At 36.0% G+C, this 27,088-nt stretch overlaps 1 protein-coding gene across 2 annotated transcripts in view; it reads right to left on the reverse strand.

The window, feature by feature from the left end:
- CDKAL1 (CDKAL1 threonylcarbamoyladenosine tRNA methylthiotransferase) overlaps positions 1 to 27,088 on the reverse strand; it is a 378,544-nt gene that overhangs the window by 105,557 nt on the left and 245,899 nt on the right. For both annotated transcript variants that reach the window (XM_077180180.1, XM_054642274.2), the window contains exon 11: positions 23,673 to 23,818. In XM_077180180.1, the coding sequence (XP_077036295.1) occupies positions 23,673 to 23,818 (146 nt within the window). The remainder of the gene's footprint in view (positions 1 to 23,672; positions 23,819 to 27,088) is intronic.

Genomic DNA, 27,088 nt, shown 5'->3' on the forward strand with positions numbered 1-27,088 from the left:
AGACAACTGTCACAAGCAAAGTTCACACTTGAGGTTAAGAAGGGGTCTCCAAGACTGTCTCTAACCTTAAAGAAATGGATGGAAGGTTTCCCTTCCCCTCATCCGGTTAAGACAATGCAGAACTGTGAATGTCAGTGCATGTAATCCAAATTACATTTATAAAGCATTCAAATAGCCAAAGAAAACTATAATTTCTTATTAGGAACTACATCACCACAGAAAAAAAAATAATGCTGTGACTATAGTGAGTGAAGAAACTTGATTTTGAATATCTGAAAGAAAAAATTCCTGAAAGAAAAACTTCCTGAAACAATGAGTTGTACTGAAAAAGGAAAACCTGTTGGCAAAAGACCCCAAAAAAGGGAAGCAGAGAATACTGTTCTTATTAATTTTATTAGGTGCAGTATTAGACCACAGCTTATATCTACCAGACCAGCCTTCAGACAAATTGTACATGGTAGTAAATATATTTTGTGATTTTTTTCCCCCAAACTTAATTTTTTTTTTCTGCAAGTATTGGCAATGAGCTTATATTAATGCCTTGCCCTTCTTTTAGCATGTGCCTGGACATATAGGTAGCAGCACAGGAATTTATCATCTATTATTAGAATCTTCTTTCACCTTTTCCTTATGAAAAATCCCCAGCAAAGAAACCAAATTCTATCAATTCCTTTTTGAATTCACAAATTCAGACTCCACCATATGAGTGGTGGAGTCTGAATGTGCGAATTTTGAGGTTAAAAGGTGGCATTTGAACAACAAATCAAAACCACTATAAAACTGAATATTTTCAAGAACTTGATACAACAACCCTAAGTGGGAAGCACAATCTGGATGTTGTGCAGAAGAGCAGAAATTCCCAGAGCTGAGGGCTCAGCACCCTCAGTCACCACTGCTTTCCCAAGACTGACAAACATCAAGACATGAACTTCTGCTTGACATCAAGTAACAATAAAATTCCTTATCTTTAAGGACTGAGTGAAGAGAGCAGCACCACACCCTGCAACATGATTTTGTTCATACCACAAATATCTTGGTAGCAGTAGTAAGCTCATGGAAGAAAGAGTACTTTATAAACCAATGCCACCTAACATCAGCTGCCATTTCTCAGAACATGAACAGAACATTCATTACATTTGAAAAAACCATTATAATGAAGTTATTTTATCCATTTTAATGACACTATTGGCAACAGTCAAAGCATTTATTACCAATGGTAGTAGTAATACCATCCTTTATAAAGGCCTGGTTGTTTCTATAGCAACATGAATTATAAGGTCCAATCAAGCTAGATACAATAAAATATGCTCTTTTTCTCCATAACACCAGTTGTCATTCAGTTAAAAGGAAATTACATATTTTAAAAATTCATAAACTCTACAAATGTCTGAACTCCATTTGCTGATAAGGTGTTAATTATCTTAGTAATTAGATTTCTTCCTGGATGGAATTATTACACACAAAGAAAAGCCTGGATACAAAAAGAGAATAAGGACCACGGTGTATTCAGCAACAGCAATTAATTACAGTTCAATCCAGTGTAACTGCCTAAAATATGACATTGCATAGTGCATTTTTATATCACTGCTGATTATATTGTTTAACAAGCAGTTTAAAAAGGGGAGAAAAGCATGAGATTTCACTCAAAGTCCAAAATGACAAAAATCAAGCTCTTAAAGACTTTTCAAAGCAGTGATGAACAAAAATATGTACAATTAGTTCCACATGTGAATCATAATTTCTTAATGAAAAAAGAGGGGAAAAAGATATCATTATGGAAAAATATAAAACACATACACACTTGAAAATTAAAGTGACCTTTTCTCTGACAGCCTGAAAGAAAGCAGCACAAAACTCTTTATTACTTTGATTCAGATGATGTTTAAGAATTGCTCCATCTATGAAATATGATCCAAAATCACATAAAAACAAGTTCTTGTGCATCAGCCAATACTATTATTATTTTACACCAAATGCTGCTTATCTATTCTGAAGCAAACAAAGAAAACACTGCTGAACATCCCCTGTAACATTTATTACATAAACTCATTTATAGTTGGCCTAACTATTCAGTTTCTACAAATGGTTTTTAGGGTGTAGGATAGAAGCTCTACAACATGTTGACTGTCAATTGATAAGTTTTACAACAAAACTGTGGAATTTCAGAACAAGATGAATTAGAAGAATGATTAAAGCCATCTATAAGATAAAACATTTATATTTTCGAATATTATATTTTCTAACATTTATAATTTCTAATATTTATTTTCTCCCCTATGTCCCTCTACATATATAAATCCCTTCCCTCTACTAAACCAGACTGATGGTTTGCCATTCTGAACTAGACCAGAAATGCAAATCCCATCAATCCTGGGCAATTCTGAATACTCAAAAAAGAAGCAACTGCTTCACCTTACAGTGAAGACGCATCTGTTTTAGTATGATGCTGTAAGGGCCAACACACCCATGAGCAAGTGCTGACAGCACAGGTATCCAAACCTCACAGAAAGGAAGAACAAGATGTGTTTGAAAGAATACAGAAGAAAAGCAACATCTTGCCTTCTGACTAAAGAGGAACCAAGTCAACCTCTGGGGTCAGAGAAAAAAATCAGACCCAAGGACCTGACTGATGCCTGGAAGACAAGCGACTTAGAAAGAAGATAAAAGGGATAAGAGCTGACAAAAATAAAACAGCAAGACCACCCCCCCAACCCATCCCACCCCCATTTTTGAAGAGCGGTATTTCTAAGAAAAGCAGCAGCAAAATTGTGAAAATGTCTAGGATTCACTTGTTACATGGACCATTTAATGTGGTTTTAGCTACAGAAAACATTTCCTTTAGCAATAACCATTACAAACCAAATCCACGTTCCGGGAAGAAATTATGTAAAGCAGCTAAAATTATCACCTTCAGCTACTCACATGACCACTTGAAATTCTTTTGCATGATCACATATTCTTCCCACTTCCATTTCAGCAATTAACACTTAAATCCAGAAATAACTTAAAGCCACCAACTTGCTCTTAAGCAAGACCAGCTACCTCTACCCCTTACAGTTTGACAAAATACTGGATTCTGAATTAAAAATAATGGATTTGAATAAATAGCAATATGAATAAAAAGAAAACACTATGTAGTCTTACAGAAGGGTATGAGAACACCCTGTGTAATCTATAGTAATTAAAGTAAAAACAAAAAGTGTGATGACATAGCAACTTCTTGATTCATAAATTAGAAATTTGCATTGAAAAAATATTAGGAAAAAAACCCAGAATTTTTATGAAAATGAAACCAACCTACTCTGAAATGTTATTTCAGCATCATACATTATTTTATATTTTAGAATGCTTCCGCAGTATAAGCTTACTCAGAGAACATGAAATGGGGTTAATGGATGAAATAATTTGAAGGTATCTGAGTTGGTCTTTCAAGCGTATTTACAGAGCCTAACAGGCATCACAATGTGCTATTTTGTGTTGGAGCCAAAGGATGTGTTTGCATCTTCCCAGTGACCACACACAGTCTTCCAGAAGCCCTTTTCACTCCCTTTTCTCTTTTCTCCATCAGGCCTAGTCTTGTGGGATTTCTGACTTCAACTTTAATGGCACACTGAGGAGTCACACCAACTGGAGCTAGCACAAGAGAAACAGACTGCTCAGCTGGAAGCACCATCAAGGAACAACAGGAAACTTCACCCCGCTTCTCTCTTGGCTATATGGAGATTAACCTGAGGATTAAGCCATGGAAAAATCCCCACACTTTGAGAAAGGAATTCAGCCTGTTTCTGTTCTGAAATCCCCCAGTGCCTCTCTCTGTCTCTCTCTCTCTCCATGGACTCATGGACTATGAATCCAGCACAGGACGATATACTCCTAAGTTAAGTGTCTGGAGTTGGGGGACTAAACCTGAGCATAATTTATGCATTTCTTCATCCTCTCCCATTTATGATTTACTCTAAATTACACAATGAATGAACAGGCATCTAATAAATGGATATCCACTGAAAATGTTTTTCTTAGTAATCTTTTCCATATGTGTTTAAAAGTAGTCCAGGATGTGTGAGTTCAGAACCTCTGTGTCAGAAAAACAAGTTCTTTTGAATCCTCATATCAACTGCTGAACTGATTTACACATGGAGTAAAACTGGAAAGCACCTTGGTTTAATGACAACAGGTATGTCATAAACACTTCTATGTAAAGTCTCTTAAATGATAACATACTGGCCATTATGGCCAGATATAAACAATACTTTGGTAAGACACCTTATTAAAATGCAGCTATATATACATCAAGAACATTATTATTTAAGAGAATGTATATAGGAATTACATAAGAAATTATCTTATTTCAAATGTCAATATGTTCTCTATTACTGTGTAAGACAATTCCAGTTTGTCTCACAAATCAGTTCTGTTTCACCTCAGTTTGGCAGAATTAAAGCAAAAAAAAGGTAACTAGGTTGATACTGCATGTAAAAGTATTTAAGTGGCTTCATTTATAAGCCAACTCACTTTTTACTCAACTATTGAGACAACAAATACTATCAGATGTTTAAGTAAGTCTATTGTGTTTATGTATGTAAAAAGCATAATTTTAATACTTTTTTAAAACCTATTTTCACAGCTTGGATCATATCCCTCTGAAATTGATGCCCAAGACACAACAAACCAGAAAAACAAATGTAATGCCATATTGTTTATATGCTTGCTTTGATTAAAAAACAATAAAACAGACAAATGAAAGCCAGACAGGACCACAGAGAAAACCTCAGCATATTTTTTCAGAGTATTCTTGCAAATTTCCCTGAAGGAAGGTATGTACACCTGGGAGAATAGTTGGCAAGGCCATTAAATCCTACCAGTTAACTTGGAGGTGGTTCATAGTGAAACACTTTAAATTTCACAGGTAGCAGAAACTACATAGTAAGTCCAGCCTTACAGCTACAGAGTCAGGGGATGTATCCTGCTTTTTGCATTCCACACCTTACAGAGCACTTGAAGCCGCTCCTTCTGGTGATTCCATAGGGAACATGTTACACCAGAGCTTTGCGATCATCAGCAGTGTCCAACAGATTTACAAGTGCAGCTTAATATGTTGGGCTTGAATTTGGAGTAGTTTGTGGTTTTGATGTAAGTCATCTTAAACAGGCTGTAGAATTGTATCTGTGATTAAGAAGCACAATCCAACAGCTCTCAGAGTTTAACTGAGAGCAAGAACAGGTATTTTTTTAATGACTGTTCTTTTCCCAACCCACCTCCTGCCCCCAGAAGAGCTCTTTCAGAAACTGGGCTGAATGACACCTGGAGGCAGCAAGCAGACCTGATTTCCAGAGCTCAGCTTGAGAAGGTATAGGTGTGGAGGACTCCGTGCAAGTAGGGACTGGGCTGTCCTTGTTACCAGGGAATAGTGACCTAGATAAAAAGTATATCTCATAATTAGTATGGCTCACTGCCTGAGGATGAAAGAGTACACATGGTTTTACTCTCTTCAAACAATTATCATGAAGGTTGCCTGAGTTCCTACTAGATACAGCCCAAATGGTTTAGGAGAAGCATTATAATACTTCCCATTATCAATTTTCCTTAAAAGAAAACAACCCCAAAAAACCCAAACCAAAAACTAAACAGTTAAGGCTTGGACCAACTTAATTCAGCTATAAGGTGTTCTACTCTCCCCATAAACAATAAACATTTTATAGAACTTCATTACAGATTTATAACTTCAGATCATTATTGTTTTATGATTAAAAAATGAGCGACTTAAGACAAAAAGCTCAACATCCTTAAACTTCATTTCCATTCAATCTCTAATAAATACCATCTGCTGTGTACTTTAGGGATATAATACCCGTCAAAAACTCAGCCGTATTATGAGAACCGGCACCAAGTTGATCTGAAATGCATATTTGAACAGATGTGTTTAAATTACATCTCTCCGTCTATCCACACACATAAATTCAGAATAAGCATGTGTTGATTTAAAATGCATAAAAAAGGGATTTGGAGATGCATCAAAAGTGAACAGCATCTCAATGGATCAAGGCTCGCATTACTAAAGGTCATCCCTAAAAATAAAGTTTGAATTTATTAAGGGTTGCACCAGGGAACTGTTCTTGGGAACTGACTTAATGTTTGCTGCTCTAAAGCAGCCATTGAAATTACACTAATTTTCTATGACCCTTCACATTTTAGCATTAGAGCTGTCAGGCATGGTCAGATATAATAGGATCTCAGCCATGAGTAGCAGAATATGATATACTTTTTCTCAGTCTGACACAATGCTTATCACCAATACTAAACGTCTTGGGCTCTGAGGACCCATCCACGTCTGTTTCAGTGACAGTCATTTAGCTCTTCACTCTGACACAGAAATCAGGCATATAAAACAAAATGATTAGCATGCCTTTTTGGCATGATGAAACCAAATTAAAAAAATTGCAAGCAGGGCTCCATTAACAAATGCTAATTAAAAAAAAAAAAAATGAAAAAGAAATATTTCTGACCATGTCTTTTCACCAGTCTATAATCTATAGTCCTGCAATGTTTCAGGGATCATGAGGATAGGACATACTGGACCAGAGGACCAGAGGTCCGTCTAAGTCAGCAATCTAGTCCTAGCAATGGGCATCAGAAGTAGCCCAGGAAGCATTTCGGATGTTGAGCCCCCCCAGTATCCCTTCGTCTTTCCAACTGGGTTTTGTCAGAAAGATATTTCTGTAACCAGCAGCTTCTGATGGATTTCTTTTCTATTAACTTGTCAATAAGTCTCTCCTTGAATCTAAACCCCTCCATTGCAAAATAACTTGAACCAAAAAAATCTCTGGTGAGCCTTCCATGTGCTAATTCCATTTGATGTCCCCTAATTGTTATGCTGGGAGAGACCAGTAACAACTCCATTCACCTCAGTGCTCTTCATGATTTTACTAACCTCTGTTCTAGTCCCTCTCAATTAGCATTTTCCAGACTGAAGAATCCTTAATTTCCTTTGTGCGAAGATCTGTCATACCTCTGATAATCTCTGCTAGTCTTTACAGTAACATTGCTCATTGTAACCTATCCTTCTTAAGAGGGGCACTGACAGCAAGTAACAACACAGGCACAACAAGATAAAAATCTCTTAAAATAGTTCTAGAATTTAGATAAATGTTCTGCTTTTAATAGTTTTCTTTCAGGTTTGGGTTAATTTGTTTTCTAGTAAGCAGGTAGCAAAAAGCAATGGACCATACATAAGGTAAGGGACAAGAAAGAAATAAGTTTTAGAAAATAAATAAACTAAAAGGCCAAGCACATTTCAAAGACAGGACAAAGTCAGCAATGTGGTGGTAAAGGGAACTGAAGATGTCTAAGGAGGAATAGTAGTATGACAAGTTGCAAGACTTTAACAGAGAACGTAAGATTTCTGTCTGAAGCAAAACCAAGAACCGAAAAAGATAAAAAAATAAAGAGGAAATAAAATTGCCAACGCGACAGATGTTTTATTCCAAGGTGTTGGTTCAAGATCATAAATTTACATTAATAACTTTTGCAGCACAGGGAAAGAGCAGAGAATGGCAAGACATACATTAAAACAAAGAGTTTGAAAAAAACGTGCATAGTTTGAAAGAGTTCCCCCCAAACAGCTGATAGATTTAAAAGAGACACAATTCTTTCACATCACAACCTAAACAAACAAATTGACTGTATCTTTTTTCTGTCTTACAACTTTGTGAGAAATCATCACACAAAAAGTTTTCCAGTTGCAAACATCAACATGGAAAGGATCAACACTGAAGGAAACAGCAGTTAAAAACATAGGCATGATGTGCATTAAATTTAATGTAATCTCCATTCCATTTTCAAAGTACCTAATGAAAGAGAACTTTTACCACACCAGCTGATCATCCAAAACACAGCAGCTTATGTGCTACATCCTTATCAACACAGTACTTGCAGAATGTGTTGTTATAATTAAACCTGAGAGTCACAGTTTTAACAGAGCAGCAGGCAGGTTGTCTAGGGCAAGGCTTTAGCAGCCATAAGCAGTTTTCCTGAATATTAGCTAGAGGCATTTAAATCACAGTTCATGTACTCTAAATAAACAATGCTGCAGTTCTACACCAGACAGTTCTTGATGTACATTCCTATACATTCTTAAATGTGAATTTTTCAGAGCCAGCATCTCTCAAGTATCAACTATCTGGTAGGTCAAAACCCTTTACTGTCACCTCTCTAAAACTTTTCTTTTCCCCTTAGAAAGCAATGTATATACAGGAAAGGGGTTGCACAGGGAACTACTACTCCTATCAGCAGCATAAAAAGCAAATTTGAATAATAATAAAAAATTTCTCAAAGTGTAGTATTTGGCTCAAAATTCCAATACCATCCCCTCCCTACTCCACAAAGATTGAAAGCTGCTATCATGTAACTTCAAAGTTTTTCATTTTTATTTCATGATCCACTGGCAAATGTGACTATATGGTCTTAACACTTCAGACCCAAGCGTGACACGATGATTGGGATGTACTCAGAACACACCACCTATATAGCTTCAGAATTATATTTTCAGAAGTAACACTTCAGACTCACAAGCAATGATATTTCCTTATTAAGCCAAAACCCATGAGCTTAACTTCAAAGAGATCCAGTGTGCTTTACTAATTAAAGTGTGATAAGATAAAGTTAATTGTATTTCAATATAATCATACTTCAATCAGCATAATGCAATATAACTTGGATCACTGGGAAACAGAGAATTTACCTTGCAAGAATAAATTTAAAGAAATTATGAAGTAAATATTTCAAAGGCCATGTATAAAGAATTATTCATTCATTCATTTAAAAATATAATTGAAACAATAATTAGAAAGAACTGGGCATGACTGTTAATGGGCATCACTGGAGTGATAGTACACCACAAACACCATCTGCAGATCACTGTCTCATCCCATTCATGACATTCTCTGATAAAAATCTGAATTTAAAGAAATCACACCAGAAATAATATCCATCTTTATGAGCAAGAACAATTCACTTGGCTAACTGGAAGGTAGCAGAATGGCTGTGAGAAGTATCTGTTTTGTTCTCAGGTATACCCAAACAGCAGGTGAGTTCAGAATACAAGAGATTATACAGGATTGGTCCATAAAAATAAAATATTATTTTATGTATCAGTTAATAAGACACAATTTAAAGCTAAATACTAGGCCTTGTCTTCCAAGTGGAGAAATTGTTAGTCTGCTATGTTGCTTGAGAACACTAGGCAGAAAAAGCAAAATCACCAGGAAATCAGCTCTAAAAGAGTTAACAGTTCCTAGTTAACCTCTCAGTTAAAAGGTCCCGAACAGTTTTCTAACAGTACCTAGTCAACCTCTCAGAAGAATGGCCTCAATTAGCCATGTTCTTACACATTTCATGTTTGTAATGTTTTGGTAGCAGCTTCCTTTGCCTAGAATTGCCAGTAATTTAAGAACATTTCTTTGTAAAAGACAGAATCAGTTTAGAATATTGGGGTCAACTGAAGTAATTAGTGCATGCATTCCTTCAAAAGTTTTGAAGGACATTCAGATTCATATATGCACACCAAGCAACACATAGGGGACATCGGAGGCAAAATCAGGAGAAGAAAGGATGCTATTTTAGATGTAGACTGCTACCTTGCCAATGACAAAGTTAAAACAATACAAAATCAATGAACACTGTTGCCTCAGGGAAGCTCTAATCCATTTCTCTCTGTTCAATTCAGTGAACTACTTCACTTTCAGTGTGTCACAAAGTTGCAGATACCTTAAAACTGACAATTGGGATAGCTTACCGTATCTTTATTAGTGTATATTGTGACAGTCAAATGCCTTAAATAAAATAAAGGACTGCTAAATGTGTAGAAGTTCAGGTGCCTTTTTTTTTTGAGGACTCTGACAGGCTGTACACAGCCACAAATCTTAATCCATTCAAGCAATCCATTCACTTTGCTGCCTAAGGGTAGGGTTACTAAGTAGGAAATTTTAAAAAATTTCAGAAAAACGTAAAAGGAATACTGCATGTCAATATGAGAAGAGGTATTACTAAGTAATAATAGCAAAGCTATTAATGAAATCCAAATAAAATGCAGAACTTTAGAAAAGATAATGAAACTGCAACTATTCAAACAAAAGGCTGGAAGGTGGTCACCTTCATATTTTGAGCTTGCATGTGTCAAATGTCCTCTGGTTTGCTGAGGAGCACACACTGTATAAATGTGTTTGTACATTGTAAAGAAGTAAAATAGCCAGAAAATGAAGCCCTCAGAGTTAACAAACTCATATTGTGGAGAAATAATTAAGGCAACTTGATGTTGTGAGCAGTTACCTGATTTGACCTGCCAGTGACTGAAAGTTAAAAGAGAATTAGCACAAAACAAAAATATGCTGTTATCACTGAAGAATCATCAAAGACCAAATTAAAAGTATGTTTTATTAAGAATTCAAAGATATGACAGCATACCAATTATGGCAACTAAAGCTCTTCGGCATCACTGAACCATTAACATTGGATAGGTAATGTATGAAAATTGTATTTAGGGAATACGGTTTCAGTAAATTTAATAGCAGTAGAAGATGAATAAAGATGTAACTGAGATGAGTAACTTCTTTCTCACATATGAATACATGTAATTAGGTAAGAGACAGGATCAGTACCAATTGGGTCTAGCAATGTGATTCAAAGCACAGGAGCAACATCTAAAGATTAAGGGAAACAGATTTTTTTCTGTCTTGACATGGTAAGACAGAAAGGCCTGCCACATGAAGTCCCAGAACCCAAACAGAGTCTATGAAGATCCCACAGTTAGTAAATTAGGCAGGACACTTACCATTGAAAACTAAATAAGAATCAGGATGGAGCAAGGCAACTGCTCAGGAACTAGCATCAGTCCCCAAAGAGTTGGTAAAAGTTAAAAAAGCAATACTTAAGAAAGAAATGGAAGAGAACTGAAAACCTTCAAAAGCGTCATTATGAAAGGACATCAGTGATGTCATCAGATGGGAATATTAAATCTAACAGTTCTGATAAAGGAAATAAATTGAAAACTTTTGTTACTAAAGAGATGAGTATAGAAACAAAGAGAGAGATCTTGATAGCAAGACTGACAGCGATGAAAAAAAAAAAATGTTTTTCCTGAGGTTCCCAACATTCCAACATTCTAATCAGAAAATCATATTACAATTTGCAGGGGAAGAGACCTCCCCAAAAGCCAACAAATTTCTGTAGCAGGCTAAAACTGCAGAATTAAATGAAATCAATACAGAGAGAACTGAAAAAATGTCTCAAATGAATGAAATAAGGTGGTTATAACTACTCAATTTTGCAAGCTGAACACAAGTTTGAATGTAATCATTACCATGAACTCCTTCTGCTAAAGCCCACTTAAATGTAATGAATAATTTTATAAAATACTCAAAGTACAATACAAAGGGAGTAGAATATAAAAATGGAATCCAATCAATTCAGTGGAAACAGCAATGTGTGCATTCAGACTGTATCACTGAAACCAATTTTATCAAATCACACAATGTTCCACAATAGCCTTTGGGCATCAGTTAAAGAACCTGGAAAACCTGTCAAATGCCTGCCAGGCACAACAGTGCCCTTTTGGCTCTGCAATACCAGCACAAAATAGGAAGAATTCTTAGGCAGCAAGATCCACAAGGCTGGTGCAAAAACTAAAGTCCCAAGCTGAAATCCAATGTCTGGGTGTAACGTGTCAGGCCTAACACAGACACCGGCTTTTCAACCATGAGAAAAACAGAAGGCATGGTATAAAAGGAAGTCTGAAGGAAGTAGCAAATCAGGATCATTAAGGATGAAACAGGCTGTATCTCAAACAATTTAAACTCATTCATTATGGAGAGAATATTGAGCAACTGATACAAAACTACCATCTATGTAACAGCATTCTGAAAATCCTTATTCCATGTGGGTGGGAATTTCAGACATGCTTGAAGTAGGTAGAAAAACATGGAATAACTTCAGAAATTATTTATTGATTTAACCTTTGAGTCCATTAATGAAAAATATTTCATCCTCTGTGATCTATTGCAAGTCTTTATAATTCACAACACCTCCTTTCCTTCTGTTTCAGTGCCAGCGTTGAAGTTCCAGGAATTTCAGTAGGTTGGGTTTTCTTATCAGCTGAGTAGAAGACATACTAGTTAGCATTTCTCTAAACGTTTTTTAGGGTTTTACCTTACCAGAAAAAAAAATCTGAAAATATTCATTACATTTTACAGTTCTCATTTTCTTCTATTTTTCTTGTACTTTTTTTTTTTAGAACATACCATATTTTTCAGCCGAATAGGTTTAAATGTTAGTATTTCTCCCTTTAGGGAAAAACTGAACCCTAAAAAATAGTAGCAATAACAAAATTTCTTTGGCATCTGGCTTGCCGTTAACAAAAAATAGAAGAAGTATTCTAAGGAGAGGATAAAGACCAGTTATCTTCCTATAGACCAGAGAAGATGAGTCGCCTACATGTGATCACATGGTGGTGTAAGCAAGCACTGAACTATGATGTGTTTTATGTCAGCAGCATCCAAAGAAACATCCTTCAGGCCCACATCTGTCAGCCAGTAGTTCATGTAGTAACAGGAGCAGCCCAGACCTCCTCAGAGTCCCCTGATTTGATCTAAGCAAGGAACACATCTAAATGGAAGGGCTAAATGTGCAGACAGCATATCTCAAAGTAAAATCTGTTACGGGCAAATAAATAACCTCTCTTCTTCAGAGGGACTCCTGCAGTCACTGCAAATGATCTAAGAGTATGGAAAATCTGAAGACAGGCACATTGTGTCTCTATATGAACCAAGACTGAAGGACAGCTATGCCAAATGCAGCTTTTGGCTAGGCACAGGAGCACTTAGCAAACATGTAAGTGGTTTCAAATGTCCACTTCACATATAAAAAATACAAAGGTATGATGCAGAGTGTAGTTGTGTGAGGTTTAACTGAAGGAGCTATTAAAGAAGCAGCAGATGAACCCTATTAATGACTTTGTAACATTCCTCTCATCTACTGTGAGAGTCTGAGGTATCTGTTAACCTGCCTGAACTCTTCATCACCAGATACAAGATCTTTAGGGATTGCTCTTTAGGGCTCTTCCCTAACATACAGAAGGTGAAATGCAGGCAGGATACAAAATAAGTATCTGTAAAGGAAAGCAGGAGGTTTAAGGAGAAAAACAAGGCACAATGACTTTCCTAAAATAGCTGAATGGTGGACGTCACCTTGAAGAAGGACTTCAGAAATACTACATGGGCTACCTTGCCTTTCTGGAAAACAGGAACAAAAGGAGAATCCGTGACGAGAGCTCAAATCCCTTTTTTCCTTCCAGCTAAAACACACGCTACCTTCACAGGCAATGATCGTAGTGAACTCCCAAAAGATAATGCAAGGCCTAAAATCCATTGTATATATGCAAAAGTAAATAGAAAGATGCAAGACTTTAAAATCCTGTCCTCCAGAATCACAGCTAATAATTCCAGAACAAACTTGTTTTGGTGATAAAGGTCAATTTACGTTAACTGTGGCAGCCTGCAAGGTGCAACAATGGCATCTCAGTATAACCCTGTATATCAAACTTGCAAAGGTACCATTTCCCACAGCAAAAACACTTCTTTGGGCCTGCTTCAGGTTTCAGAACTTGGCAGAAAGCTGCACAAGGACAACACACACCTTGAGGTGCCTCACCAAGCCTTCGAGCCTGGCTTTCTGTGGAGGCAATGCAGGTGCTACAGGAGTAACTGAGAACTTGCACTGTGAGGGATTTCCTTGACAAAACAGCACACTGAATTTAGGAAGTAAATACTTGGAAGACGCCATTGTGAGTTTCTGGGTCAGGGCTCACTTATCAGAAAGACAAGGTATTCAGATGTAATGTGTTTTTTATCCCATAAAAAAGTAATAAAATAAAAGTAAATGTAATAAAGGCATTTTATTTATTATGAAGGAAGTCCATCAGAAAATGGAAAAAAAAAAAAAAAAAAAAAAAAAAAAAAAAAAAAAAACACAAACCAAAGCAACATTCTGGGAAATAGGAAAAATCACATTTATACCAGGTCATTAAATACATTCTTGTTTCAAGGGGAAAAAAACCCAGCAGATCAGAGGAAAAATCTCAGGATAGAAGTTTAAAAAGAAGGATAAATTAATACCAAGAATTCATCAAAAATACTAGAAGATGATTTAAACTGGATGTGAAACAGGCATTTGTGACAGAGTTAAAAAATGAAAGGAAAATCATCAAAGCTAACTTCTGGATGCTCCAGAAGTCTAATGGAAGGAACAATTAATTTCTGTGCAAACTCTTTGCAGAGGATGGGAACATATCCCATAGAGATGCTACATTACAAAAAACAGAATTAAAAATCCACAGCCACTGCCATTATACTAACATAATCACTGATTCAATGCACATTTAGTTCAATCAACAAAACAATTTTTTGTTCTTAAGAATTATTTGAACATTTGCCTTAAGAAAAAAATATGTTTATTTGCATTATTAATGAAAACACAGAAATATTATCTCATCACTTAATGTCATAATTACTGTACTTCACTTAAATGCTGTCAAGTAAAAGCTGTATTTTGTGAAAACATACATTAAGAGACAGACTTCAGCTTCTTCTATTCTTGTAATGATGAAAACTCTCAAAATACATCAAAAATTTGCATTATGTAGAAAATATAACTAAATTATCTAAGGTAACCAGCAGCAGCAAAGCATGTTATGACTTACTGCCATTAACTCTGTATGATATTTTAAAGACATAAACAAAGCAGGAATGTAAATCTTAACAAAATCACGTCTGATCTTTTATATAAAGTTTTAACATTTTTGAAGACAAAAACCAGATAACTAGGACATTCTTTTTGTACATCACTCTGAAATACTCTGGCAAAGCACTAACAGTTCTGTTCACTATGTTATGATAAATGGTAATAAGGAATCCTTTTTCCCACAGAAAGTTGTATTGGTTAGTGTGGCAAGGTTGTGATAGTAAGGGAGCCTGCAGGGGTAGAGTATGCTACATGGAAAAATACTTCCCAGGTCACAGCTGGGAGTCCAGCTGGCTGCCTTAGCCATTTCTAGGAATAAACATGTGAGTCAGGTACTCCCCAAATCTGAAATCAGCAGTGTGGGAGCAGCTGTCTCACTGCAGTGGAAAAATTGTGCCAATCTGTTGTTCAAACCTGAACTCTACAGTCTGTCTGTCTGCCTCCCTCACTCTGCAGAGTCTGGGACAGTAGATTTCCCTTCACCAAGCACAGTGGCTAAACATCAACTGTGGGACACACACACACACACACACACACACAAATTCAGCAGCAGCTCTATGATCACACAACCCATTTTTCAGATGTGTGTACCATTGTGTAGTAAGTTGACGGCTTGTGTTTTGTTGAGAAGTTTGTCTCAACAAAAATCCTTCAAGGCAGATAAAAGCTCAGAGAGATCAGTATTTTTCTGTAATACAAAGCTTTTTGTAGAAGACTGATTCAAATTTGTTGGGGTTTGAGATGTTCAAAAGGTATTACCCCAAAGCTGACTGCAAGTCTGTATGGAGCTGTGTTCTGATCTCAGAGTTGCCTCCCCTGCTGAGGGCCAAGGCTCCTCCAGAGGCCAACCACGGAGGCATCTGACCCAGCAAACTATAAGATAATTTATTTCTATGGCCTCTGGGTTTCGTTAATAAATATTTTCTCCAGATTCAAGACAAAATGGCTTACAATCAGCCACTCTAGCTTTCTCTTCTCCTATGGGAAAGGTGTTCCCATAGGAACTAACATTTTCCAGCTTGAACTAGCACCTGAATTACAATTTTCCAGTAGGTGGATTGAGAAGAATGTACATTGCCTCTTGTACCAGACTTGCAATACTGTCCTCCAACCAGACTTGCAATACTGTCCTCCTGTTATGAAGTAATTTAACAGCTGGACTTTGTCAATTACTCCTACTAAACAAAATGACAGCTCTACATAATGATGAGGAGCAAAATAGAAAGACAAAAATAATTATAAGTGCATGAGATAAGTGGTTCAGCTGTGGAAAATAAACATTCCTCTGTTATAGTCAGATATTTGTCTTATGCACAAACCTTTTAAGGTTTCAGGTCTGTGACTATTTTGCCATGTAATATTAAGTTTACAACTATAAATGACATTCTTACTAAAAAAGAGGTGAATCATCAACTTCTGAATACTTTATACAGACCAACATAAGATGCACATGAACAAAATTTGAGCTTAGCCGAAGTAATCTGTACCACTGTCCCCAAATAAATATACAGACAAAACCTCTGGGTAGCAGAATTATCATTCTTCTTGAATGCAACAGTTTTAATTGGATAGCTACACTTTTAAAGAGGTTTAAAAGGCTTTGTATATTTCTGTTTCCTAGTTTTCTTCATTTAAGCAGTTTGTGTTTAAAAAAATAACCATTAAAGGTACCGAACAGTTACAGAAATATTGCCTTTTTCATTAATTCATTCTTTTCAACTGATATTCCCTGAAAGTTCGACAAATGTAGATTCAATCAGCACTTATCAGCTGGCCAGCTACCACCTTCATCAAAAACTCCTTTGTGTCACATTGTCTTATGTGATCAGAATAACATGGCTTACAAAATGAATTCATTACTTGGTACTATGGCAAAAAATGTGAAAAAAATACACACTGAAATGAAGAAATACTTCTCTGAAACTTATCAAATATGAAAATTTAATGCCATCATCAGAATTTTCTGATGCATATCTGAGCACTATAAGGTGTACACATATTTATATCTGTACTAATCTGCTATCACAAATACTTATACATCTTAATATATGTTTGGATATGCTTAAAATCTCAGGAGCAAATTAAAACTGAGAATTACTTGCCAAGTCAATCTGCTATTAAGCAAATTGATATTAATTACAGTTATTGTTTTAAAAACAAATTAGACTTCCCTCCCCAGGTTGTGTTTCAAGAAAGTGAACCAAAATAAAAATAAGTACTCAGGAAAAAGCCAAAGTGATTTTAGCCATTTTGCTTTAAAACACTAGAGAAATATCCCAATAAGTACAAACAAGAAGTTAAACTCATAAATATTAAATGCTTTAAAACTTATTTCCACTACTGCATTCCTTCCTTATATCCTTACTACAGATTTTGTATCATTACTTCCAAAGAACACATTCACATGCCTTCAGGGGGAAAAGAAAAAAGGAAAAAAAGATACCATCTTGCTACACTGAAGAAACTGAATTAGATGTACTTTACTAATTTCTACTGCATCATCTAACAATACTCCCACATTAGGATTTTACGGAAGAAAACTGCAGATAAGGCTGCCCAGAAAAAGGAGAGCCTAATAATAACGGCATACAGAGAGTATCCGTCTAAGCAATTTCACTACTTATCTTTAGCAAAAAGAGTAAGCCAGATTGTAAGCCAAGTATAATAATCAGATGAAATTGCTTTTACATTTCATCAGGGCACATATCTTCTCTTTCCAGCAACTATTCAAAAAATTATTCCTTGAAATTTTGGCCAAAGCAGAGCATCACAGTGTAATGATCTCAAAGGATTTGAACGGCAAACGCCCTGTGTGCCCACTAAGTCTGCACTCAGCAAGCTGGGCTCATCCTGGGTACTTGATTTCCCAGGCTTCACCCTCCAGTTCTTACTATGGGAGTTGAATAGTAACCTGAGAACCAGGAGAAAAAAACCCAAACCAACCCTCACATAATGGTTCTCTTATCTCCAGAAAAACCTGTGTGTTATATAGAAGAAAATGCTGTAAAATGGGAGTACCCATAAGCATGCACATCCTGCTAAACAGGTCAGTATGCAGACCCAAAGTGATCCAGAATCCAAAGAGACTTAATATAAAAAAATTACAGAGCATGGAAATTTTGAAATCATAGCTCCTTATACAGTATTTTCCTCAAAATAAACAGGTTGAAGTTACATTTGGTGTCAACTAATCTTCAAAGTAGTCTGTAAATTTGGAATTATTTTACGTTAACATCACATCACATGATTTGCTTGGGACTTCCGTATTTTTATGTGTACATCCTCACACGTGAACCGACAAGATGCACAAAAAACAGGATAACTGAGAGTTGACAGCCCAGAAAACTCCAATATTCTTGATGCATCTGGCATGAAAGACTATGGCTACCGAACAGTGACTAGTAATTTACAAAGTGGCAAAAATCTAATCCTGTAAACCATGGCAGTAAAGAGATCTCTCCATGAACTAACCAAAACCTGAATTACAATCTGTAGAACAGTGAAGACAAAGATTCAGAAGTTGCAGATATTGCCTTCCTGCCTTTCATTCCCTCACTAGGAAAAATGTATCTCCTTGCTGAACAGTAAGGGTGCAGTAGCATTAGCTGAGAAAAGGGCAAAGTGCTGTACAGGCCAAAATGGAAAGACTGTCCTCCTAAAACAACATTTAGCTAGGTTGAAGTCATGTTACAATTAGTTAGTTCAGCACCTTTGAAACCTCTAGCCTACTTACCCCTCTTTCCAATACCTTGTCAATCAAATGCAGGGCAGGAAGGGTTACTAACCTACCAAAGTCCAAATTTAAATTTCAAGACAATTAAAGAGAACTAATCCTGTGATAAAAAGGAGTTTGTCCATCAAAAGCTACACCATGAAGCACTAGGGTCAAGTCTAGACACAAACTTGAATATACCTCTGTACTATTTGATAAAAAACACCCACGTTCTAGCTTTTGGTGCTAATTCAATACCTTTTAAAGGCACTCAATTAATTTAAAACATAAGAAAAAAAAAAAGAGACATGTTTGGTAAAGTGATTAGTTCAGACTCCAAGAGCAGACAAAAGACAGAGTAGAGAAAAGAGTCTAGAGACTGAGGTATAAAATTACAGATAAGTACCAAATACACTCAGCAATTTCTTAGCAGAGAACGTAATAAGGATTTTAAACAGATGACATTTGCATTTGCAGTAGTCAGACTGACAGAACAGATGTGCTAAAACCCATTAAAAAAAGCCCAAATCTGAAAGCCTTGTCAAGGTTTGTTAGGGACACGATTTACACGTCTGCAAAATGAGCTCAAAATGAGCTCTGTCTCTCTCTGAGAAACAGAAGTGCATTTTGAGAAAGAAAATGAAACACATTCACATTGTAAAAAAGTGAGGGAGTTGATATAGTCTACTTCATAATTACCTGCATTTTGAAAGTGAGTAGAAAAAGGTATATAAAAATAGTACATGGTTATTTTAAAATTACTCTTTTCATGGCCCTCTGATTCTACTTTCAGTAAATGTCAGGGAAGTAAGGAGCCTTGCTGAAGCCAGCTGTCCCAAAAGGACTCTGTAACACCTTCTCTCAGTTTGGACAATATCTCTAGTTTCCTGGGACATCAGGCAGTTGTCTGTAATGCTGGGCAATTAGGTCTTCAGTTTGCACTTGAGTGAATAATTTCCTTCCAAGTTTGTGATTTATTTTCCACTGCACACATTTACTTTAGGTCCTTTACTGCCTTCTTCCAACCGCAGTAATTATGTATCTACCTGTGCTGAAAAATCAAGGCTTGATTACAGAAAAAATTAATGGAGGCTCAGAGAGGCTTTTGAGTAGGTCAGATTTTAATGGAAAAGGGAGAACCAGTGAAAAGAAACCCCAGAACTTTCTGCCTGACAGAGCTGTGGCTTCTCTGCTGGCAGACCAAGTTTGCTGTCCTTCTGATGATATTGGAAAGCTCCAATGTTTCCAGTCTGAGTTATGAGACAGTCTCAAATGAACAGCAGTAACCCTCCACAATTAATGTTATGCTCCTATCTCAGGGGACAAACAAAAACAAACTGGGAGGCAAACCCAGCTTTTCCTCAGAATTACTCTGTTCTCCAAAACAGAAAGGTATAGTCTTTCAGTCTAGCTCTAAATTTCCCTACTTTTCTATTTGTCTAGATTTTAGGTTTACAAATCTCTTATCAAGCAGCAGTATTAGGAGACATAAATATAAATTTTGATGAACAATCACTTCACAAACCAAAAAGGTAAGAGAATATAGTCTGGGCAACAAAAGCAAATTTGGAAAACACATTACCAGTCTAAGGACTTTTTAATGGGTATATATTCACATTGCTGATTATTCAAGCAATTACAAAGTATGACATTCAGATCTCAGGTTTCTTTAACTCAAATACATTCCAATTGTTTGCTTTTACCATCAAAAGTAAATTTCAGGGGATTAAGTTTCAGAACTTCAAGATAATTAAAGCTGTCTTGCTCTTTTTGCAACTACAAACATCACCTTTCAGAAATATAATCTATGCTGAATCCTGAAAGTTGAGATCACTTGAAAAACAGCGCACATTTTGATATAATGACACCAAAAAGAAGACTTTATGATAAAAGACTAAATCTATCTCTGGATTAAATTCACTTAGCAGCAATTTCTAGAAGTCCTCTATTTAGTTGCAAACTCATGCAGGAATCAGTCCTGTGAATAGTGCCTGCAGATTACTCTATTAGCCCCCAGAGACGATAGACCAGGGCACTAGTTCTTACTTAATCCCTACAGACTGTGCACACCCTCTACAATAATAATCAATACATCCTCACTTTATGCTGTTGTTCTCTAAAACAGTTTAAAAATAAATTCTCAGGAAATATATCTATATATCTCTATTTATATATTAGATTTCCAGATACATGCAGATCGGTGGATCAACTGCTCAACAGTATTTTCCTAAACAGTCAAACATACTGAAATTTCCATGCAAAAAAGTGCAAAATATGATAGAAGGAATTTCAAAAAAAGAAGTATAAAAGAAGCCTTTTGTACTTCAGTTTTTCACAGTCTAATGGATTTGCCTTTCTTGCTTTATATTCTATGCATTTTGCTATTGATCTTCATAGTAAACCAAAAATGTTGGCACATGGTTAGGGAGAGTGGCTCTGCAATACAGAGAGTTGCATATCAAAAGCCAGCACTAGAACATCAATACTAATTTTTAAAATTCATTTCTATTGCTCATGCCTGTAGAGAGTCCTCAAAAAGAGGAAAAGTGTGACATTTCTAACTTCACAGAACAGAGTGTCAAGAATGCTCCATTCTTTTAAAAAAGAGAGTTTCAATATAGAGAGTACTCTGTCTGGAGTACTCTTGGAGAACTCTAACTTCTCTATAAGGTATTCTGTGCTCAGCAGGATATAAATAAATCCTCACTCTGAAGAAGATGCCTCTGCAGTCACTTATGGCTCTCCAGAGGAAGTAAAAGCATTTTTCTCATCTTGGAGAATAAAAGCCCCAGAGTGTTTTGTTGGCCTGATTGAGAAAAAGACTCAGAAATCAGTTGGTTATGTCTTTGGGGTTCCAAAACAAAAATTGTGACATAACTGTTTCTTTTCCTTTTTTCTTTCATTTTTACTTGCTGGACTAAATTTTATGTGCTTAGATGTCTGAATGCAAGTTATTAAACACTTAACTGATAACCATTAGCATTCCCTGATCCATGGCTTTACTTCTTCAGCAGGTTAACCTATATAACTGTTGCTTTCATAAAACTCTTGGTGAAGTTATTATTAGAGCAGACGTCACATTCTAGAGACAAAGGTGACATTTCGAATCTACTGATAAGTCCTTGTACATTTTGTGCAGGAAGCTTCTAGATAATTTTATGGCCCCAGCAATAGAGAAAAGAGATATAGGGGGTTCTATTTTACCTTTTTGATAAATGGGAGATAATCCCTTTTGGCTATTAAAGTAGTTTAAACATATATTAATTTTTAGCTATTCTGGCTCTAGGCTCTGGATTTGTCTGCAGCCATGTTAAGTTCTGGTAAATTTTGTGCTGAGATCTTAAAGGAATATCTACATGAGAATGTAATAGCTGGCTGCTGTCACGAGAGTAAAGTCTACAAACAAAGACTCTATGCTCTTAAGGGCAAAGAAAAAAACCTTGCATTTTACAGATGAGCACATGTTCAAATATCCAAAACATTTTCTCTACCTTGCATGGCTTCTTTATCCTGCTGCCATATAGTTCAAAGATTTTTCCATCTTAATATCTGGAGACTATTTTCTAACAGGAACTACTAGATAGTTTGGTATTTTCTTAATAAGTAGGATAAGTAAAGTTTATTGTTCTTTAAAATCAAGACATCAAACCAGTTTTCTTCCTTGTTAAGTTCACTACAAAAAAGCCCTGGAAAAAGACGTATGACATACATTACTATATGCTTAGTGACCAGCTGTTTTAAATTTGGGTATTAAGTAATTCACTCTTTGCTGTGTGCAAGAGCTGAATGATTTAATAAATCCCCATATGCCCCAACATGTGCCAGCTATACTGGGTAATCAAAAATCCAGCTGTTGTTATGATAATAGCTTCCAATTCTAAAACTACTGAAGAGAATAATGAATCAACTTCAAGTCAACTAAGACATAAACTGACACAGTTCCACTTAAGATACGTGGGAATACAATACATCTGTTAATTAAAAACTAACACTGATCCATAGTCACATGAAATTTAGTGCCAAGAATTCATGGGCATTGTTTGTGGTGGAAAATTAATGCAAATCAACCTGTATGAAGACAAGCAGCCCCGTTTCCATCAGTTGTCCTAGATGCATAGGAATGTCCTATAAATTACACATTCAGTTTGCAAAACAGATTCTATTGTGTCACAGTTGGCTTTCTTTCTTACGTATTTTAATTCCCATGCAGCTATTAGATGACATGTTTTACATAGCTAGACTTCTCAATTTTTCAATTATCACAAAAAAACTGATCATGAAAGTTTGATTGGTTTGATGTACCAGTATTTTAATGCAAGGTAAGAGTCAAAGGTACAATGTCACTGCCTTAAGTCATTGAACAAAAACACAAACAAAGAAAGCAGAAAGAGAGAAAGCAGCCAAACAAGGTGTCAGAAATTATTCTCCAGACACATGGTTTTTTGATAATCAGTGCAGAAATACCCATCAAAATATGTCACTATTAACTTTTTAAAAGCTAAGAAAATACTTTCTTGGATATGAAATTATTACTTATAGTTACAAATGCTTTGCAGGTAGATACAACTTTCATCTTGGTGTCAGCATAAGCAAATACATTAATGATACATTCTTTCATTTCTCACAATTAGCTGTGTTATTAAGGGAAATAATTTTGAAATTAATCTAGAACTCATCAGTCCCCTAAACAAGATTAGAGCGTTACTATATTGATGCAAATTTACATAAGATATAGGACATAAAATACTTATTAGAACAAACAAACACAAAACCAAGCCATTTACAATTGCTGGAGCTGGATCATCTCCGGTACACAAAGTGTGCAATGCTCTAAAGCCGCATTAAAGACAACTTCAGTAACTCCAACTTCAAGCAATCTATATATAGTAGTTTATGTATAAAAAAATCATTTAACAATGCATTTTTTCAAAAAAGTTTGGGAATATATTGACAAATTAAAAGCATGTCATGCAGAGATTTAAGATGCTTATAAAAGCTTGAGCCCAACCACATCAAGGGGCTTACAGAAAACTCAAAGACTTTGAAAGCTTAAAGGACCTCATTTTTTTCATACCTTAATTATGAAGTTGCAAATAATTGTGTTTTCAGCCACATGTTCTTGACATTGCAACAAACCCAACACTGTCATTTTCTCAATTATTAGTAGACTTACTTTTCTTTAAGGAAATCCACTACTTGTTTGAAGTCTGCCACACAGTATTCTCTTTTCATGTCCATGAGCACACTGTCAGAGGCTGACTGGACTGGTATGTGCAGAAAAGCATACACTCTTGGATGATTGAGAATCTTGGCCATTTCCTGAGAGTTATTAAAAGAAAAAGAAGCTTTAAAGCATTATGAAAATAATACAGAAAACTCAGATTAATATATGGGGTAAGTATCAGCAGTAATACTTCTAAAACCCAAACAATACTAAATTGCCCCAGCCCAGTTTGAAACAGTAGGGACAGGTGCAAATATCTGAAAGCAATTTTTTTTAGGAGAAAATAAGAAGAAAGTGATGAAATCAAATCTCCTTTGAGATAGGGATCACATTCCCTATGTTGTATTGATTACGCAATTAAAAGAAAATTTTAGAGGCAAAGTATTATGAAAATTGGTGATTTCAGACAGTGGCTGTTTTCAGAAGATGGCAAGGGTTAGTCACTTTCTTGTTGGAATGAAGTAACTTCTCAGATACCAAAATGAGAATGTCTGTAACTGGAGCATCCCTAAACTTGGCCAGTTGCTAATTAAGGTACACCTCATCACTTGCAAACATGCTCCAATACTGGTCTGAAATATTGCGTGTGTTACATCAGAGAAAAGGACTGAAATTAAAAGTGCTTGGCTATAATTTGAGTATAATTAATCAGGGGGCAGCTTAAAACAGGATGTGATACAAATGTAGACTGTACAAATGCAGAAGGTCAGGGGAAGAAAAAGTCAAGGTAAGAGCGAAACAAGGTAAGAGCAAAACCAAACCTCCTAATGAAAGCGAAACCAACCTCCCAACAGAGGCTTGGCAAGGAGAAGGAATGTGAGACAGAGAATAGAATATGATGGTCCGGTTTCTCTCATTTTTATTATTTAACCAATTAAGGACATACAGTCAGGCAACAAAGTTTAAGTATTTCTTAAATTTGAAACCAACCAGCACTGAGATTGCATGCAATATGGTATCATACTGCTTGTTAATTTTTGTCCTGCAACAAATAAGTGAACTTGGACAAAGAACCATATTCCATGAACAAGCACATCTTCACATAAGGTTTTTGATCTTCCCTTTCTCCCTGAGCTGTGGGCATACAGGAAATGGCCTGGGACTGAGCACTGCTCTTCTGCCAGTGCATTCTGTGCGCTCCAGTCAGGCTCACTCAGGCCACTCCTCCTGTTTTCTCTGATGGCACAGATACTCTGGCTGACAACACATACTGTTGCCATATTTACTTTTTAAGCTGCAACTATTTACAAATTCTTCCAGGCCATTAATCAGCAATATTAGTCATGCATCTAGACTTTCTCTCTGTATTTCTAAAAGGCTGCCCTAGATTGTTCAAAGAGAAGGCAGACATCCTTATGCCTTTTCATTTGCAGGAGCTCAGTTTTTAAAGCACTGATTTTTGGAACAAGAAGAAAAAAATGCTCTCTCGATACTCACTTTTTATCTGACAAACAGATGTGTACAAAACCTGAAACTCTATCAAATCACTTCTGGAACCAGTTTTGAAAGTTTCTGTCCAAGATCCTATTACATAAATGTCTCAGAGAAGTGGTTACATTATTCAAGGCAACAGCTACTCCATCTCAGGCATGTAAACTCAATTTAATACATAGAATTGCACACAATTTGATACATAGAAAGGCTGTGTGCAGTGAACCTGGCTCTCAGTGGAAGCTGGAGGTAGCTGGCCTCATGAAAAAAGAGTGAAGAAAAGGCCACCATGCATCCACACAGATTTTGTGTCCAATTTAAATGGAACTATACTTATTTGTGTCCTTAATAATTGTAGATGTTCAGCTAGAACATATTTTCAAAAATGAAATTGTACAGAACAAGTACCTAAAAGTGGGAAACCTTCCTTTTTTAAGCTTTAGAAAATCTTGTGAATGTAATTTATATGAAGCATCCTTGTAGTCATCTGTGACTTTTCTGTTTATCAGTAATCAAATATGTTTCTAAAATACAAAAAATATGAGCTGAAAATTAAGCTATGGACTACAAGCCTATTATTCTGCTTATCTCTTGGTTCCAAATACCTGATTCAGTTTTCAAAAACAGATTTATGATATAAGGGATGAACGAAAGTCATGTTTCATAACGTGCTTCTAAATCTGCCAAGTTCTTAAAAACAACTCACCCTATGACATAGGAAAAAATATTCTTTGCCATTCTCTCAAATTTTGCATCTTCTGAATAACAGACTCTTACATATGAGATCAGTCTGTGAATTCTTTTTGAGAGTAAGAAATCATTTAAGTGTTATTTTAGTCCAGCTTTTGTAAGGCTGAGAATCATCTGATAGAACAAAAACCCAAACAGATTCACTGTGTCTGTTTGTGATAGAAATATTCAATTTTAAAAATATCTTATTGTTTATAATATCTTATTATTTAAAAACCTATCTTGTTTTACCACAAAGTTTTGATTTTTAAAGTCACAAATGTAGAAATAGCAAATGTTGGTTTTATTTCTCATATTCACCTTAAACAATGAAAATGTTATGGTGAAGTGTGAAGAATGAAAATCAAATTCTAAAATCTCAATAGGGTTTTCCTGCTCAGAGGATTCAAAAAAACCAAAGCACCCAACCAACCCCAAAGCCACTAGCTGCTGGTCTGACAGTAACATGCAGAAGCTGGTCTCACAGTTAATCTCTTTCAGGGGGATGTGGCCAAGAGGGAGCTTTTGACCGCACTTCCTGTAAGAGGAACCAAACCAATGGTGTCCACCAGCCAGTGTTAAACAAGACTGATCAGAATTCCTTCTTCCAGTTATCCCCCATGTAAAGAAAGAAAACACATGTTTTGTGCGATCACTGTTGTCAATAACTTTCAAGATTAAGAACACAACTGTTGTCATTTAAAGTAATTACCCATGGTTCTGTACCAATGGGATGCAAAATGCCTGGCATTAATTAACTGAACTTTTCAACTATCCCTACAGATCCCTGCATACAGTAAAAGCTACAGATGTAAGCCCAAAAACATTATTGACTATTTCACTGCATCATTTTGGTTCAGAAAGATACTCCATATCAAAAGAACTGGCATTCTTTAGAAAGTAACTTGCTTGCCTTGTGTATCAGAGATTCACATGCAACACACACATGGTCTGTCTGGGAACACTAGCACAGCCTAGCTGCTGTGGTCAAGGGTTTCAGGGATCTTATGGACAGTCAAAGCTCCTTCTAGAGATGAGGAGGTTGCAAACAGCTCTTTACACTGTGAACTCCTTTCTTTACTTGCTTTCTGTATCTAAAGCTACACAAAATGCACTGCATGTGCTTTGAATCAAAGATCCTACTGATAAACTGATTTCCCACCAGGTACTTGAGGATTGTAACGATTAACTTTGTGAATTTAGCA

The sequence above is a fragment of the Agelaius phoeniceus genome, chromosome 1 (genome assembly GCF_051311805.1).
Source record: "Agelaius phoeniceus isolate bAgePho1 chromosome 1, bAgePho1.hap1, whole genome shotgun sequence".
In the NCBI taxonomy this organism is placed as follows: domain Eukaryota; kingdom Metazoa; phylum Chordata; class Aves; order Passeriformes; family Icteridae; genus Agelaius; species Agelaius phoeniceus.